This window comes from Cyrtonyx montezumae, unplaced genomic scaffold (assembly GCF_038088225.1).
Source record: "Cyrtonyx montezumae isolate F1298 unplaced genomic scaffold, pur_monq_1.0 scaffold_12, whole genome shotgun sequence".
In the NCBI taxonomy this organism is placed as follows: Eukaryota; Metazoa; Chordata; class Aves; order Galliformes; family Odontophoridae; genus Cyrtonyx; species Cyrtonyx montezumae.
Genome location: NW_027071848.1, coordinates 12,661,302 through 12,681,078, shown reverse-complemented (window position 1 = coordinate 12,681,078; position 19,777 = coordinate 12,661,302). Strand labels below are relative to the sequence as shown.

General features: G+C 37.1%; 1 protein-coding gene across 1 annotated transcript in view; it reads left to right on the top strand.

Moving 5' to 3' along the window:
- The window catches only part of GUCY1A2 (guanylate cyclase 1 soluble subunit alpha 2), a 122,986-nt gene that overhangs the window by 99,072 nt on the left and 4,137 nt on the right, over positions 1–19,777 (top strand). The window contains exon 7 of the mRNA XM_065730069.1: positions 12,796–12,950. Within this exon, the coding sequence (XP_065586141.1) occupies positions 12,796–12,950 (155 nt within the window). The remainder of the gene's footprint in view (positions 1–12,795; positions 12,951–19,777) is intronic.

The following is a 19,777-nucleotide window of genomic DNA, read 5'->3' as shown; positions in this document are numbered from 1 at the left end:
TTCTGTCCAGCATTGAAACTGTACTTTTGAGATACCTTCTGTAGGAAAAATTGTCATTTGCATCATATAATTATATAGATTATGTTCTTTAGGTTTTGGGATGTACAGCAGATAGATATGGCTAAACAGGCTTTGCCATCCTTTATATGAATGCCCCAAAGTCTTTGTTTTATATTCTAACTGCTACTACATCTCCTTTCGCCATAGCTGTTCTCTGTAATTCCAGGCATCACAACCATCCCACAGCATGATGCGGGCTCACCAGCTGACATTCCTTCCTGCTGTCCTACCTTGTCTTTGACCCAAATAATTTCTCAGACAACCTGTGAGTCAGTAAAAAGGTTTGAACACTGTTTTTCGTGCAGTTCAGGAGATGTGCTGCAACTGTGTGGTCAGCTATTGGTGTCTGCACAGGGCTAACTGGGTGCAAATGCAGTCAGCTCAATCATACAATATGATGGCACCTTCTGTTTCAGAACTTTATCGAGCTGGACTGAGGTGATATCAGAAGTAGCACTTGAAGCCTTCACAGAAACAGCTTGTTATCACAACTGCTACTTCTAGAAGTCATTTTTAGAGAGGGATTCTGTAAGTCTCTAGCTAAGTAGAAATGATTCTGTTCCTACAAACAGGTAGGAATATAATACGAAGAGTATTCAACGTTGTATTCATTTTTCTACTGAATCTGCTTGTTTAAATAGTCAAGGATGGGTAGAGGGGAGGAGGGACTTCTGCTGCTGAGTTATGTTTTAAGGACTTTTTTTTACTGCCTCGTCCTTACAGCCAGAAAGACAGTTGAAGGAAAAAGGAGCTGCAGTCAAATATACTGTTATTTATTAGTGTTTGTGGGTTATGGGAAAGGCCTTTCTTTAATCTAAGGAACATTTGATGAACCCACACAATGCGTAACTTTGAAAAAATAAGCTAAGAGAGAAGATCAGAAATATGCTAGCAATGAGGAGAGCGATGAACTTGGTACTTGTCTGATATTCTTTGTAGGTGTTGGCGACTGCTGCAATTTGAGTCAGGACAGCAGTCCTTGTGGCCGTTTGGAATGACCCGGTCTCCTTTGCAGTTACACTGAGGCAGATCTGAACAATCTCATTTAAAGTAGATTTGGATTGTCTATGCCTTTATAGCTTTAAAGATATTTGAAATGGAAAAACAGCCTTTCTTGATCTGGCAAAAAATTAATAATAAATAGAGATAGAAAGATCTCATGCTTGCTTGACTACGTTTCCTCGTGAGAAATAGAGAGGTGTACTTACTTCCTGGTTAACATGTTCTCACTTTGGTAGAATTTTTTTAAAAAACATGTTGTATAGTTTAAACAGGCATTAATTAAATGTACACTTTATAGGAAAATACTTACTTCCTTTTGCTCACATTTACATTTTAAATTCAGCTCCATACATGAATTTGGTGAATCAACTTCAGAGAGAAAAGAAGTTTACATTGCTCTTTCCAGACTGGAATGGCATGTTTGGAACACTGTCTGAACATTATTCATCTTTCCCATGGGGATTATTTAGAAGTGCATTGGGACTGCTTTGCTTTATTTATAAACAAAGATCAATTTCTAAATAAGACTAAATGAAGAAAAATTGTGGTGAGTAATTAGGCACAGTCCACTATAGTAGTGCTTTATAATGATCTCTGAGACACGCCATAATGCAGTCTATTGTTACAAAAGTACCTTTTGTGCTCACACTGCCTACCTTTTATAAAGTAATTGGAATTTAACATGAAACAGCTTTGAAATGTATGAAGCCAAGCCCTTAATGTGGGAAGCTTCTGGGATTAAACAATTTTGCAAAGAGAAATTTTAAATGTGTTTTGACTAATCTTTCTGAAGGTTCATCTACAGCATTTTATAGAAGAGAATCTCATAATTTTATGGGCCTTACAGGTCTAATTAAAGATGTCATTGTTTTCATTTTACATTTCAGTCCCGAATATTTCTGGTACAGTCATAACGTTTTTACTTAGCAATGAGCTAATTGTTATAAAATGTCAGTTACTGATGAATTTTAGAAAGTAAATTTCTCAGTGCATAATCATAGCCTTGTCTGGCTAATATTAGGTAGTTAGGTTTGGTTTCTTGCTCTTATCACTGACAATCAAATAGGTTTGTCTACTAAGTGCAGCAAAGGATCATTGGGTGAGGCCCTTACTTCTATTCTCAATGTGTTCTGAAGTTCTCACTTGGACCAATTTTCTTTCTTTTTCTGAATGCCTCCGCTGTATGTGATCTGAAAGAACAAGTGTTGATTTGCACCTTGATATGCCTATAAGAGACTTCCTTACGTTGAGCACAGCTAGTGCTTTTATTTCCTCTCACAGGCATCTAGACATCTATTACATACACATCTAAACTGCTTGTTAAAATCAAGCAGTGTAGAGGAAGAGAGGGCTAACAGGGCACTTGCTTCAAAACTGCACTGTTTCATTGAAGCAAAGTCAATGTAGGATGTTGATGCTTTTTACTTTAGAATTTAATGCTCTTTAGTGAAGTGATCCTTTCTCTCATCCGCGTGGATTCTGAATGTACAACTGCCAAAACATTTCTTGAGAAATTGTTTATTTTTATGCTTTTCCATATGAAGCAGAATATTATCCACCAAACAACAGCCTAACAGTGATTGTTTATGATGAGGAAAAAAAACAATGCCAAAATAACATGACTAGTTTGATGTAAAATTGAAGTGTATTAGCAGAATTAGAGTGTTGAAGACCTGTATGATATAGCTTAATACACGAGTTGTCTCAGGACTTTGCTGGCATTAATGCATGTAGACCTGGTTACAGTATGTAGACCTCAGCTTCTCTGAAATTCATCTGCTATATCTCACTCTTTGACAGCAGTGAATTGCAGGTATTTGTAGATGATTCGTGTGTTCCTCCTACTGAGAAATAATTAGCAAAGCTATGAATATTTAGTATTCTTCACCTCCTGCCTCACCCCCTAACAAATCCTTTCAAGGATCTGAGCAGATTATTGGTCTTTTCTCATACAATTTGGGTTGACAGTACCTAGGTTTTAACTTAATATTTGTGATGTAGGTAAGCTACAATTCTGAAGGAAGAAACTATTCAAAAGTCTAATTACAATGCTTGTAGCCCCAAATTACTCTCTGTATGTGACCAGATTGCATGTTAACTTAAATTCATCTTGGCCTTCACCTAGGAGATCTTTGATAGAAATTACTGATTTTCTCCACTGAATTGTGCATTTTTAGTTTGGAGGGTATTCCTGGATGTGCTCAGTATGTGTGATCAGTAAACGTAAAATATATGTTCTTTTTTGCAGATCACTGATGTACATATTAAATAAAATTTTGCATGGTTTATTTTTATTTACTAGACACAAGTAAAAGGAAGATGAAGTTCAGACATATTTCGTGTACTTTATTTCATACATCCGCTTTATTTCAACTCAAGTTAAATGCAAATACCAGTGATTAAACTGGCATGATTTAGTCTTCATAAAACCACAGCCACAGACTCTGCAATGTCTAATGATTTTTTTCTCTACAACCATTTTCTCTTAATTTATTAAGGCTAAAAAAAGCAATTATATCAAACATAACTTTTTTGGTTTTCCTCTCTAGAAAATTATAGCTGTATTTAACTTTCCAATGTCATTTCTGTTGTTTATTGATTTTAGAAGTACTATTATTTTATTAGTAAGATCAGTAGCTAATTAATTTACATCTTTAAACTGCATGCTCTCTGCAAATGACTTACTAAATAAACATTGTCTTCCAAAGCAGTCCATATTAATCTCAGAAATCTCTATACAGTTCAAGAAACCCATTAATTTAAAGACCACTTTCCATTCCATTCATTCTTTTCTCTTCTTTTTCCTACTTTGGAGATACCGCTTTATTTAAGGTGATTGAATGTTGCTTTGATTCTGCATCTTTTCTGAGGTTGATTTGATTATATATCAACATATAAAAGCTGAATTCACTTTTAAAGGCAAACTTTTATTTTTTGTTTATCAGTTTAAGAGAGAAGTATTGCCAAGCTGCTGTTTGTGAGAGAAGAATTTTTATACTTCTATTTTCAATTATGCCAGTTATCTATGTGTCATGTATGTGGAGTAAGAAAACTTTAGAGCACTAGAGAATAAAGGCACTCTTACATGTATTTGAGAGGAAAGAACTAAAAGATGGAAGATAAAGAGGTTACCAAAGGATGATCCAAGAGAGACATCTTTCACTTCTGGTCTTTCACACGTGCACAAATATGCTTTTATCTCTGTGTGTGTATGTTTGTGGATTATAGAAAAATTAATCTGTTGATAAAAGTTTGCAGATGGACTGAGGTTTTCTTTAAGGATATTAACATGTTTGAATACATATAGCTTACAACATTCTTAACATACGAACAGGAAATTAGAATTATTACATATGTTTCAGAATTTTGACTATTGTTTATAGAACACACATGCTAAAGCCAAAAGTATATGTACCCATGCTTTGCTTTATATCATTTTTTTCTGCAAGGGCAGGATAAGTGTGTGGCAGAGAGGGCAAAGGTCACTGAATAAAAGAAGGAGAGTGGTTAGACTGCACACTGAACACTTTCATTCCCATAAGTGATTCATCTTTGTCTCAGAGCAATTAGTTTTCTTACATTTGGATTTTGTCATCTTCTTTGTATCATCAGGTCTTCTTTACTAATTGCTTTGAAAAAGAAGCTACAAATAAGATTCAAATCTCTCTGGTAATGAAAGCATTCAAATTTATACTAATTATTCATCTAAAATGACTGCGAAGTTGAATTTTTAATGTGAAATATTTTAAATAAACAGTAAACTACTAATTCATTTCCATTCATGGCACGTCAGACTTACAGCGGCAATCAGACATTGCTTATAACTTTGCAGCTTAAATGTAAGAGGAAAACATGTTACATCTTGTATTAGTAACAGTGTGACTTTTCATTTTAATTCCAATTTTCTTAACCTATTTTCCAATGAAGTTAATAGAAGTGTACAGAAAACTATTTGAGTTCTGATGATAACTGCTATTATACTTATTTTGTAGTGTTGAGAAAATTTTATTGACTTGATGAAAAATTATCTATTTATGAATCAAGAGAGTCTGTGAACACTGCACTAAAACCTTCAATTCACTGTAAAGAGCCATTTCTCCTCATGCTTCTTCCCTTTCTTCTATGATGTAGTTTTCCTCAACTCAGTGGCCTTTCCTATCTGAAGGACTTCAAAAAATCTTCATATGTGAATGTATATTTTGATTTCACTGAGGAAGAAATTCACTGCCTGTGTGTAAAGCTGAGCTCTGTGAAGGTAAAGTACAGAGTCCAGCAAAGTATGCTAATAAGCTCCTTCCCAATTACAGCCAAGGTGAAGGTTTGGACATGTATTTGTAGAATCCGTACAATCACAGAGACTCTTTTCTCTATGTAGGCATTTAATATTTTATCATCCACCTAGTCATTCCTTGATTTACTGCACTTCTTCAATCTCCCTTACTGTTTCCAGAATTTATGGATACTGCTTCTCAAAAGAGGGTACATGTGGATTGGATTCCAGTTGTCGATTGCATTTAATTGTATGTACTGTTTGTAAGACTGAGCTTTGACTAATGAACTAATTGCTCTCTTTCACCAATTTATGAACAGGTATATTTGTGAAACTTGACTTTTTAATTATTTCTATGCCATCTACTGTGTCTATATACAGGAATGGCATCCTAGTCAATTTTTAAATTTTTATTGTATTTGCCTTGATGCAGATTGCAAGAGGCTGCAGTATGAGGAAGAAACTATCCACATAAGATGTAGCTTCTCTTTGTGAAAAAATTACTAACACATACTGCATTGGTGAAGATTTAAGTGCCACTGGCACCAATTTAACTCTCTTTAACACTGTAAATGCCTTTGGCAAGTTTCTCAATACAAACTCATAATTATTCTACATAGTTAATAGATAATGTTGCTTGTCCCTAGCAACATAAATAATGTTGCTTGTAATAATACAACTACATGATTCTTATATGTCAGTGGATTCTGTAGCTTTTAAACCTGTTATGCAGCAGATCCTTGCTTACAGGTTTTAAAGGTCTTCTCAAACAGATTAACGTGAGTTTCATCCACACGTAAAAGCAAGTACTAAGATCAAAAGACAAAGTAGGACTTCTCCATTGCAAGGTTATTTCTTCTTACATTTACAAAGATTGTGGACTAAATTCAAAGACCATAAAAAATCTGAAGAAATTTCTCCTTTTCTACATACAGAGAGACCTTCTAACTGTGTCTTCTCCATCAAAATCCATTTCTTTTTTCATTTATGCACAGAAGTGTAGCTCCTTTTAAGCATCATTCTCAGAGCTGGATTCACTTCATTTATCTTTAGCTGTCTGTGGGTCAGGTGTTGAAGCTAAACTCACCATTGAGAGCCCCTCTATTCCACCAAAAGATTTAAGCACCTCCAGGGGTGATTCCTCCAGCCCTTTCTAGGTGCCAGTTTTGGAAGATGAAGTGTACCCTTGAGATGATTTAAAGGAGACTAGAAATCTAATTTAAACATGCCACCTAACTTCATTAATAACTTCAAGGTTGTCGAAATTAGGTGAAATCTACTTTAAATGAAAAAAATGAGCAAAAGTATGGAAGGCTGCTTCTTAAGGTTAAAACACTTTTGTCCAACTTTTCTTTTAGCATAGAGGGTTTTTTTTTTTTGTTCCCTTAAATATTTTGAGCATGTGTCATTCATCCTCATTAAAATATCACCCAATCCATTCAGTGTATGTCATATGATGGCACTGTGAGACAAAGATGTCCTCCTACACTAAGGCTCAAACAGAATGTTCTGATGATTATTTTTACTTTTTTGGGTGTCAGTGGAGAGGAGGCTGGGAAAAATCCTCCACTGCTATGTGGGCTTGCTTGAATGATTAGCTCTCTTTTAAGTGCCTGAACACACAGTTTCACATAGTAATTAAATTCCTGCTGTGAAAATTGCGATTAAAAACAAAACAAAAAATAATGTTTTTGACTAAATGCTATATCAATAATGAAATGCAACATTTTGTTGGTGAGGAAGAAGCAGCTTATGAAGCATATTAATTCCATTCTCTTCCTTGGAATCTTAGAGGGTGGTCATAGGGCCTAATTCTCTGTTTAGAATGCTGCAAGTTCTCATTTACATACTTCATCCTCCCCAACCCACGTTATCCTATTGTACTAAGTCAGTTTAGATCAGATGGGTCAGACCCATCTTCTCTTGTAACCAAAACCTTGAGAAGTCATGTAGTGAATTCAGATAGTGTGTCAACATAGGATTTGACTCCAAAAAGCTTGCCCCACATAAACCTGGGGCTGGAACTAATGAGTCTCCCAACTGACACTTTGTCTTTGATTTTTGCTTCATCTAATCATACATCAGACTGCTGATAAACATTCACAGTGATACAGTTTTTCATAATAGGGCATAAAATATAGAATCATGGAATAAAATAAGTTGTAGGAAAACTCCGAAAGTCAGAGCCAAAAGGCTGAGCAGCCAAAGGGTTGTGATCAACAGTTTTATGTTGGGCTGGAGACTGATCCCAAGTGGTGCCCCCACAGGACAGTCTTGGGACAAGTGCTCTTCAGCATCTTCATCAGTGACATAGAAAATGGAATCGAGTGCACCCTCAGCAAGTTTGCAGATGATTCCAAGCTGGGTGGTGCAGTTGATACACTGGAGAGAATGGAAGCCATCCAGAGACCTGGACAGGCTGGAGAAGGGGACCTGTGTGAACCTAATGAGATTCAGCAAGGCCAAGTGCAAGGTGCTCCACTTGGGCCATGACAATCCCAGGTATTTATGCAGACTAGAGAGCAGAGAAGGGCTTGGGGGTCCTGGTGGACGAGGAACTGGATGAGTCAGCAGTGTGCACTTGCAGCCCAGAGGGCCAACTATATCCTGGGCTGCATTAAAAAAGGGGTGGACAGCAGGAGAGGGAGGTGATTGTCCCCCTCTACTCAGCTCTTGTGAAGCCCCACCTGGAGTGCTGCATCCAGGCCTGGGGCCCCAGCACAAGAAAGATGCAGAGCTCTTGGAATGGGTCCAGAGGAGGAACACTAAGATGATCAGAGGGATGGAGCATGAAACTGGGCTTATTTCACTTGGAGAAGATAAGACTCCAAGGAGACCTCATTGTGGCCTTCCAGTACTTGAAGGGAGTGTATAAAAAGAAGGAAGAATGACTGTTCACACAGGCTGATAGTGATAGGACAAGGGAGAATGGTTTTAAATTAAGACAAGGGAGATTTAGCTTGGATATTAGGAGAAAGTTTTTCACTCTGAAGGTAGTAATACACTGGAACAGGTTACCTGGAGAAGTCATGGATGCCCCATCCCTGGAGGCATTCAAGGCAAGGCTGGATGCGCTTCTGGGCAGCCTGCTCTAGTGGTTGGTGACCCTGCCCATGGCAGGGGGCTGAAACTAGAGGATCTTTGAGGTTCTTTTCACACCAGGCTATTCTATGATTCCATGATATGGTTCTATGAAGTTGCCTAATCCAACCACTACTCGAAGTAGAGTTCTCTTAGATCATAGCAGAAGGACATAAGGGAAGGAGAAAAGAAAGTAAAGTCATCTTCGGTGAAGATGACTGTAAGAAAATACCGTGGCCCTGTAATGTACATATATAATGTGGATCACACTGGTTATAAAGTAATTGTATCCTTCACATAAACCACAGTTTCTTTAGCCAACAAATATTGGATAGATTCATTGATAAAATTAATTCAGTCTTTTTTAGCTCACTATTGTATTTTATTTTTCCATGCATAATTTTCTGTTTGTTTTATTTCAGACTGGCTAAATGATTATAAGTCTATGAATAAGAAATTTAGGAAATTCTCATTAGAAAAAAAGCTGTGTTCATTTCTCCTAATGTTATTCAAATACGGGGGAAATGTATCCTGTGGTTTTGTTCAATAGAACACCTTGTGAAATTCAAAGTGATCTAAATTTTCCTCTGAGCAGGTCTGTTCCTTGGCAACAATTCTGTGGTGAGCTGTGCTGTCATATGTCCCTTTCCAGAAAGACACTGTGATATTTATAAATCTATCTAAGAATACAGATAACCCCCACACTAAAGCATATGTCAGGGCATAGCTGTCAGTCCTGTCAACATGCAATTCTTTGAAGGAGTAGAAAGAAACCTCGACTCACCAGTGTGTAACCTGATTTTAGAGCTCTGAGCTTTGAATAGACTATTTTTCATACACACTTCACATATAAATATCTTTGTGTAATACATATGTTGAGATTCAGAGATAGCGGTGTTGTTAGAAGTAAAATACAAATATTAGAGAAGATAAGGTCTTACAAAATTGGGCATTTTCTGTTTGAAAGGATCTGGCAATGGACAAAGCATATTAATGGACAAGGAGTAATTGTTTAAATTAGAAAAATTGTTTAAATTAGACAAATTGTGTCTAAAAGAGGGGAGGTTCAGATTGGGTATAAGCAAAATGTTTTTTGCAATAAGGGTGGTGAGGCACAGGCACAGGTTGTCCGTGGATGGATGCTCTGTCCCTGGAAACACTGAAGGTCAAGCTGGATTGGACTCTGAGCAATCTCATCTAGCTGTAGATGTCCCTGCTTCTTGCAAAGCAGTTAGATCAGGTGGCCTTTAAGAGTACATTCCAACTCACGTGGTTCTGTGATTCTATGATTATTGAAATTGGTGTCTGAAGTCATGATCCAGCAGAATGCTGGATGCTTCAATGTTATTTAAATGCTGTGCTGGCCTTGGATGTCCACGAGCCTAGAAATACATCCCTACAGGTCCTGCCTCATATTGCCTGAGCTTTGCTACCAGCTCAGCAAAAAGCTTGGTCACATTATTAAGGTTTGAAATCCTCCAGGCTGGCTGAGTGCAGGATTGCTGAAACTGTGTCACCTACTTTGAGCCTGCTTTCCTCCTCAGCGCAGTCTCATGAAGTCTATGAAGACGGGTTTTGAGCCCATCTGGTTGCAGTTCACCTGTCAGGCTATCTGGGACTTTTCTTTCAACCACAAGAGTATGTTTTTCAGAGTGTGAGAACTCTTTATTATGGTCCTTTTCTCTGTGTGGTGGGAAGGATAGGCACGTGCACTGCATATTGCATAAACTACCACTCCCAGGAAATGTTGTCATGATTCATATTTGAAGAGGAAATGTGAGCAACAAACACCTCTCCTTTACAAAAGAAGAATTTCTTTTGGCTCTGGAAATCCTTGAAATAAAGATTACAGAAAGATGTTTTCAGAAATCTTCATGCATTTTTGCCCTGGGCTTACCAGGAGAAGGTTACATGTATCGTGAATGAGAAAGTTTGGATGAGATAGTTTGCTTGCATTTTTCAGCTTCAAGTAATCTTCACTGTCAGACAAAGATGCCCGTGGACTCATCTTTTTCCTGTTCTGCTTTTCACCACTGTTCACAGAAGCCTCTTTCAGCTCAGAATTAATTCCTCACTTTCATGTCCTCATCCAATTCTTTGTGCTGTCACCTGCCATGGAATATATCTGATGTCCTTTCTCTTTTTCTGAGTGAAGCATAGGTTATGATTTCTGAAATAAACTTATGAGCTTAACCAAGATCTGCAGAAACTTTTGTACAGCACTATGTGCTTAAAAACCTTGAAGAATAGTCTTCTAATGAAATGTCTCAGTTTTGACTGAAGGGAAATCTGAATTTTAATACATTATCTGGGTTGTCATTGTGATCAATCAGTAACAGGGCAACCTAACAGTTTTGCAACTATTTGGAAATCCTGAGTGAAGTCCTCTGTCATTTAAGCCCTGAATGATAAAACAATCATGTGGACATATTAAAAGAAGTTCTTAAAGAATCATAGAATCATAGGGGTTGGAAGGGCAGCACTAGCTGTGCTCTTAAGATTATGTACAGCATAACTAATTCTCAGAGAAACAGAACATTGCAGATATGTGCTTTAGTGTTCACTGAAAGCCATAATATTGTGTGAACAAGGCTGTCTGCTCCTTTGCTGAGGGCAGGTACAGACAGGAGCAGTCCTTATCTCTCTAAAATTCAGGAGACCTGTTTGTTCACTTTTTGACACAGGACCACTCTTTTCCATTGTAAATGAACAATATGTTGTGACAAAAGCTGGGAATCTTCACACTCCTATATACTACCAAAATAATGTAGCTGTGATGGATTTGCATAGATGTTTGCAGCCAAAGCAAGTTTGTGGTTGCTTCCAAGCACAGTAGCATAGAATATTTGAGGGATTTCAGCAGCTGCCTTTCAAACTATAGTAAAGATTTGAAAGCTCAATGAAATTCAAGTGCTGTTTGTTCACACATTTGTTTTTTAATCGTAGACTGTAATTATCAGCATTATTGGGAGGATTGAAGGTTTTATGATGCCTCTGGGGTTGCTGAAAGTTATAACACACAATGCAGAACAATGTCTTCTTAGGTTTGCATGGGCTTAGTGTATGGCAGGTATTATGCCATACCAACTGCTGGTGGCACGTAAGAGAGGAACAGAATGAGAACAGTGCTTAGCTGCACAGTAACAGTCTAGGACACATGGAAAGAATTATAGGAAGTGAAATAATGTGGGATCCCACATGTTCATAGAACTTCAAAAACATGAGGTTATAAAGCTAAGAGTGATTTTTCAACTGCATTCTGGTACGTAAGCTAACAAGATAGAAATTTTATTTTTTGTTATTTGTATCTAGTCAAGCACTTACTGTTATTAAAAATAGGGATTATTAGACAAAAGCACAGTGTGATAAATGTGAATTGAATGAGTCAAAGGAACTGATGAAGTATAGGTTTGTATAAATAAGTCACTCATTCAGTCGCCATCAGACCTTTTGTTTTACTATTTGTTTTCTGCATGTTGTCTCATTACAGTTGTTACATGTAAAAGTATCCACAGAAGCTATTAACATAAGTCTCTTTTCTTTTTTTTAATTTTATAAAGTTAACAAGAGAAAGAAGACTTTCCTGTTAGTAAAAATTATTTTCTTGTCAAATAAAATAGGTTGCTAAAATTTATGAATGAATCTCTGATTATTCATTCCAGTGGAAACTTGGAGGGTGATCAGTGCAATATTCACATCTCAGACAATTTCAAGGGGGTGATTATTAGGATTGATTTTTTTTCCTTTTTTTTTTTCTTTTTTCTACCTTCTCTGGGTATTTATTCTTATTTCGGAGAGGATGAAATTATTTTTAATGTCATTGGTGCCTTAATTTCCACATCTTCAATGCTGCATTATCTCTCAGTCTGCCAAAGGGAGAAAATCAGCCTTAGCTCTTCAGGGAAAAAAATAAAAGATGAAAGAAAAGTGAGAAAAGTGCCATATTCATTCACTCTGCTGTTCTTCCAGCCAGCATGAGAAAATGCGGGTCTTGTTTTAAAGCTTGTTTCAGAACTAGTGACAAACCCACTGTGGTCTACATATTTGTGTGAATAAATTGCTGATATTGAAGTAACTTGGCAATTTGGTCCTGCCCTCTTTGTGATTCCTGTTTTGACTGTGATAGTCTCCAGCACAATGGGCAAATAAGCAGCAGACAAAAATGTTTTTAGTGAAAAGATACTATGATTTTTTTCTTCCCCTTTTTTAACAGTGTCTGATTTGAGCTTGAGGAATAGGGGGCCTACTTTCTTTCATTCTTTGTTCTCTGGTTTATTATTTCTTTGGAAGGGTTGTTGTGACTGGCTTGTAAATAAGCGCTAATGCCATTAATACACACAGCACAGAACAGATAAATTGACATAAAACTCATGTTTTTGCAGATGAGGATAGGCATTCACTCAGGATCAGTGCTGGCCGGCGTTGTTGGTGTAAGAATGCCACGCTACTGCCTCTTTGGAAACAATGTCACCCTTGCAAGCAAGTTTGAGTCAGGAAGTCATCCGCGTCGCATCAATGTCAGTCCAACCACATACCAGTAAGTACTCTTAGCTATTTGTACTGTTTTGTTTTTAAATATAATGTGTTTTCCGTGCGTTCTTAATGCGTGCTCTGCCTTCACTTGGTATATGAACTGCAGCACAAAGTCCTTTGGTTGCAGAATAATTGGAAAGAGCAATTGTACAGTGTTCTCAGGCTTTCATTTGCATGTTTGCATCAGAATGTGAAGAAAAGTGAGGGAGTGAAGGTAAAGGAGCAGAACAGGAGGGCCAAGAATTGCTACCCTAAATGCCATGTAACAGAAATGGGCAAATGATACTAAACTGAAAGGAGCTGCTGATTCCCTTCAGGGTAGAGAGGCCTTGCAGACCCATCTTCACAAACTGGAGGGCTGAGGGATCATCAGCGGTGAGAAATGTAAGCAAGAGCAGGTGCTGGATTCTGCACTTAGGATGGGGCAACCGTGGATCAATGTACAGCCTGGGGAACCAAAGAGTGGAAAAGGGATCTGGGAGTTCTGAATTACTGCAATCTGAATGTGAGTCAGCAGTGTGCCCTGACAGACCAAAGGGCCAACCATGCCCTGGGGTGCCTCAGGCCCAGAGCTGCCACCAGGTGGGGGGAGGGGCTGTCCCCTCTGCTCTGGGCTGTGCAGCCTCACCTCCTGCACTGGGGGCGGATTTGGGCCTGCAATATAAGGCTATTAGAGAGCTTTACACAGTTAGATGAGGTGCTAAGGGATTTGATTTAGTAGTTGGGTAGGGATAGTGATAGGAAGATGGTTGGATTAGATGATCTTGTAGGTCCTTTCCAGCCTAATGAACCTATGAACCTATGAAGAGAATGTTTCTCCACTGGCTCTGGAGAAAGTTTTTTATTTTGTCAGTGATGCCGAAGAGTTTTTGTGGTTTCTTGGAGACAAAATTTCTTAGCACTCTAAAGAGACACTTGATAAAAGTATTTTCCTAATAAAAGAAAAAAGATTGGAAATGGAAAAGCATGATCACCGCCTCTTAGAAGAAATTATGCAAATAGTCAAGCAAAGGCTTGATTAAATCAGGTTATGAGGAACATCTCTTAAAATAATGAAAGGTGTTCCCTATTGTTCAAATTTGACAGCCTGACTATAATAATTTCTTGTGCTTGGATGATGACTGTTTTTGGGCAGGAGATCTAAATCTTATTCTTTTTTTCTATATTCTGTATCTGAAGTAATTTTCTGAAATAGTTTTGCTCAGGTTTTCAGGCTGTCCTTCTGCAGTAAATCTGTAAGCAATTTCTCAAACAATAATTCTTTTATTTCCTGTTAATATTTCATGTTCTTTTTTTCTTTCACAGACCCGTGAATCTCAGTATTTACTTTTACTATAACTATCTGTGTAAATTGAAGTTTTAAATGGAATTTCTTCATCCAAGAATTGAAGCTTCTGATATGTTAAAATAGAAATAAAAATTGGAAAGAAAAGTTAAGAAGTAATTAAAACTAGTGAATAAAATGACATTCATCTGAACAACCCATTCACTTGAGATCAGATTTATGGAAAGTGGTGCTAGTGTAGGTAATTGAAGAAGAGGCCGAAAAACTAAACAGACTTTTGCAATGTGCAGAGATGTATACCCAAAGGGTTGTGGTTAATTGAGGTAAATCCAGTTGGTGGCCAATCATGAGTGGTGTCCTCCAGAGCTCCATACTGTGGCCACTCCTATTTAACATCTTTATCAATGATCTTGATGAGGGGATTGAGTGCACCCTCAGTAAGTTTGCAGATGACACCAAATTGGGAGGGAGTATTGATCCATCAAAGGATAGAAGGGTGCTACAGAGGGACTTGGATAGACTGGATTGATGGCCTAGATTAGGGACTTGGATAGATTGGATTGATGGCCTAGATTAAACTATATGAGTTTCAATAGGGCCAAGTGTCAGGTCCTGCATTTTGGTCACAGCAACCCCAGGAAACCCTATAGGCTTGGGAAAGAGTGGCTGGAAAGCTTCCTGATAAAAAGGGACCTTGGTGTGCTGATGGACAGTCGCTGAATATTAGCCAGCAGTGTGCCCAGGTGGCCTTCTTGGCTCTATCAGGAATGGTGTGGTGAGCTAGGGAAACTAGGAAAGTCATCCTACTCCTGTTGTCAGCACTGGTAAGACCCCACCTCAAGTACAGTGTTCAGTTTTGGGCACCTCAATACAGAAAGACAGAAAGTATACTGAGGTGCTGGAGCAGGTCCAAAGAAGAGCAACAAGGCTTGTGAAGGGCTTGGAGATTATGCCCTATGAGGAGCTACTGAAAGAACTGGGGCTGTTCAGTGTGGAGAAGAGGAGGTTGAGAGGAGACCTTATTGCTCTATTCAGATCCTGAAAGGTGATTACAGAGAGAGAGGGGTTGGTCTCTTCTCACTGGCGACAGGAGACAGAACAGGGAGAAATGGCCTCAAGTTGTGCCAGGGTAGGTTTAGGTTGAATATCAGGAAGAACTTCTTTACAGAAAGAGTTGTTAAGCACTAGAGGAGGCTCCCCAGGGAGCTTGTTGAGTCACCATCCATGAATGTGTTTAAAATCCATCTTGAAGGTCTTTCCCAACCTGAGCAATTCCATGATTCTAAGTGGGTTCACATAGTTTTCTGGTAACATGCAAGAGAAATATAGACCTAAGTTACTGTCAGGTATAGAAAATCTAATCATTTAAATAAAAATGATTTCTATAAATGTGTAGGAAATAAATATTAATGTATATTAATCATATTGAACTAACAGCATACTCCAGTGGTCATGGGGAGGTCATAAAAGAAAAAAGCAGGTGGCAAGGTGGGAGAGCAAGAGAGTATGGACATAAACAGGAGAGGCTCAGCCTGCTTGTGAAGAGATACTCTTAACGATGAGGACAGCAGGACGGTGGCACAGGCTATACACAGTGGCTGAACATTCTCCATCTTATAGTGTTTTCAAGACCTGACTGGGTGAAACTCTGAGTAGTCTAGTCTGAATTCAGTGTTGATCTCCTTTTGAGCAATTGTTTGTATGAGAAGGCTCTTGTGATGCCTTCCAGCCTGAATTATTTTATGGGTGTCTGATTTCTATGGGTGCCCATCCTTTTGTCTTGCCTGGGCTGCATTGAATGAAGAGGAATTCCCTTGGACTGCATATAAAATATATAATATAGTTCATTTATGTAAATTGAAAAGGTTTTTTTTAATTTATATTTTTATTAAAACGTAAGAAAGGGCAACAACTGAAGAAAAAAGAAAAATATTTCATTATAACTGGACACTCATGCAATATTATACAATATTGCATGAGTGTCCAGTTAGCATCCTGAGTGCCAGTTTGTTGAAATTCTAGACCTAAGTGAAGAAATTTATAATTTATGACATTGACCTACACAGTCTACCAAAAACGGAAAACATAATGCCACAACATCTTTTTTATATAGCCTCTTTTTTTGTTGTTGTTGGGCTTCTTGAATCTATTGAAAACCCAGTCATTAGAATAACAGTATTGAAAGACTCTAATTTCTACTTGAAAGCAAATAAGAATTTACAAGGCATTCATGGAGGAGCCATGAAGTATCAGGTAACGTTTAGTTATAATATAGAAATATGTCTTGGAACCACTGCATTGTTGATGAATGTCAATTTGTTTCAGCATAGCCAGACTTTCACCTAATGTGATCGTTGTGTCTGATTTTATCATCCAAAAACCTATGAACTTTGACTTTTGCTTTCAAAAAGAAGGAAGGTAATAGAAAATTGACTGATGATGTGATATTGTTATTATAAAAGATTGCAAAATCAAGGCTCAACTCAGAGAACTTTAAGTGCAAGTAACAGGTTAAATGCATGGATAGAGGTAAAGGAAGTAGAAACAGCAAGTAAACGTGTTTGAATGAGAGACAGTTATCATTCAAGATTCTACATGCTTTTTAAAGAAGGCATTTGAGAACATAAAATGAATGTACACTGAGCCACTCAGAAAGGCTATTCCAGACCATACCTTCTGGAATGGTTGAGAAATGAGTCAGAAAAGACTACAATCACAGAATATTCAATGAGGCAGAATTACTGAGAGCTCCTGAAGGTGATCAAGGACATTTTATCATAATATAATAGTACTATCCAAATAAATGAGTAATATTCTGATGCGCCTGTATATATAACTTTTCCTACATAGAATTTTCTTGAGTATATAATTCACCATGTACAAATGAGGTGATTCCTTGAAAGTTTAAATGTCTTTAGAGCTGAACTTACATGCCTTTAAACATTTAAATTTATCATTCTGTGCTGCCATTTATTCATTTAATATTTTTGTTATCTAAGAAGCAATATTCTACTAAGAAGATAATTCTGAAATCAATATGAAAATAACAGAATTCCTGTTAATTACTGGCATTTATCATAATGCATTTGTGTCTGCCTTGCTCTATGATGAAAGTTCTGATACCATATTTGTGCTTACAAAGCATGCAGATACTGCAAACGTCTAATACTTATCAGCTTTCGTTTTACAGTATAAATTATGTATTACAAAGGGTCATCACTGTTCAATTGATAATCACACTTCAGAATGCCTATTATTGTTTTCAGACACTTCCCTTTGAGCCCATACTCTCCCTGTGTAAGAAGGAGAGTCTAAATGCATAAGATGTGGTGTTGCTTATCAGCAGTAGTGAACCTGAGGCAGACTTGCTCCACTCCACAGACTACACTTGCTAGGGTAGAGCTCAGCAGTGTAAGACTGTGTCTTTTACAAAAGTGGCTTTTGAACCTGTTGGTGATAAAAGCCAAGTTATTTTCAAAATACGTTGTCCTCTTGATGCAGACAGGTTTTTTGACAGAAGGACTGCAGAGCACTGGTTGCTTTCAATCACTGAGTATTGTAGGATGAAAAAACTGAACACCACTGGTAAAACTTCTGGTGAAACACTTGGAAACAGTAGAAACTGGTCCCAGATTGGTCCTTGTTAAACTTGAGGACTGGAAGGAATAGGAGAACACATTCCCTGTTCCTTTAGGAGATTGGCAAATCCAGCTATAGGTTTATGTAATTCATTTATATTATCCCAAACTGAATAAAATTACCATATTTTCCATACCCAAGGGAAATAATATTTTTCAGTTTTCTGTTCAGAATAAAGATTAATTACTTTTTAATTATTTGTTTTATCATAGATATCTGGAATCTTTATCTGATACTAATATAACTAATCTTTGTTAATTCTGTTTTCTTAGTAGTATTTAAGCATAATGCTTTAGGACTTCAACACAGTTATCAGAAACAGGAAAACTTAATTCTTGCTTTATATTGAGTAACTGTTTTTAAGGATGCCTTTTTTTTTGTCTCTTCATTCCTCCTATGACCTTTTCTAGTACATATTTCCCTTACAGAAAAAGAACTTGAGGCAAATATGGGATACAGATACTTTCCATTGTCACATGCTAGGTAATAAATACATCTAGCATCTGATCTTAGGCAAAGATGGTCAGCCTGTATCTCACCTCCTTCTGTGATTAGGGCAGGGAGCCACCAAGGGTAGTTTTGCCTGGAGCTGGGTGAGGTCATAGCCAGTTCATCTGCCTGAATTGCTCCTCAGCCTTTAGAATCAACTAAAACCTGCAACATTTTGAATATTTCTGCTGTTACATGGAATGCATTCTACTTTTTTGTAATTAAGTATTTACATCTGTCATTATGTTTGTTTTTGTTTTGTTTTTGTTTTGTTTTGTTTTTGTTTTAATGGAAACACCATGTTTCCATAAGCATCTCATAGTGTTTTCTATTCAGTGAGTTATTTTTCCTACAGGTTGTGTGTGTATCTATACATGGGCAGATAATTGGATTTACTCTCTGAGAGCCTTTTCAGATTTTTAAAATTTTTGTTTCTGTCAATCCCTTAAAAAAGCTATCTCTTTTTACACTGAGCAATTCACCATGTATGCTTTCATGAGTCATATTAATGGATAAGGAATTTAGCTGTGGAAGAAAGAGGAACACAGCTTGTATACAGACATAAAAAAATCAGTCACTAACATTTAGGACCAAGTAGGCTGATTTGGGGCATTACAATAGCAAATTAACACACTTATATAGTGTATATTATAAGCAGACTACTGATTTCTAATTAATGCCATAAAAATTTATCACCCGAATGCATATTGAAACAAATGTGTTGATGTATTTTGTGAAACCAGATACAGAGTATTGAAGTGACCAATGCTTGTTCCCACAAAGGAAGAGATCAGTAGTCCCAGGGGATTCTAACAACTCATTTGGGAAGCTGTAAATTACCTCCTCCTAATTTTATCAATTAATAAATGGAGCTGAACAAGGTAAAGACAATTCAATAGATTTAAACAGAAACAATTTTTCTTTTATTCATAGTCATGGAAGATAACATTTAAAGAAGACTGACATAGGTACTTAGCTACTTTTTGCATGCTACATTTATAGGGGCAGTATATATTCTCTTTTACTTTAGTCCAGCATATTTCTTTAAGAAAAATAACTCAAATATTGATCTGTGCAAAACTATATATCCTGAAGAAATGAGCATGAATGTTCAGGTCTGAGGGAGTGTTTTAATTCTGACTAAACAAATTGCCAGATTGCAGCATATCATCAATCTTATTTAGAGTGCATGTAAATTCATTATACTGAGGTTAAAATGCATATATGTATGGAAAACCTTCCCATAAATAAAATAAAATTTAAAAAGGGAATAATTCTCAGATACCATCTTTTTGTCTGAAAGTAATAGTGTTTCCATCAGGGAAGGGAAAGAATAAGATTTTAAGCTTTTCTCCCCTGAAACATCAACAAAAAAGACAAGCTGAGAGTAGACCTAGTTCCAGACAATTTATAGGAAT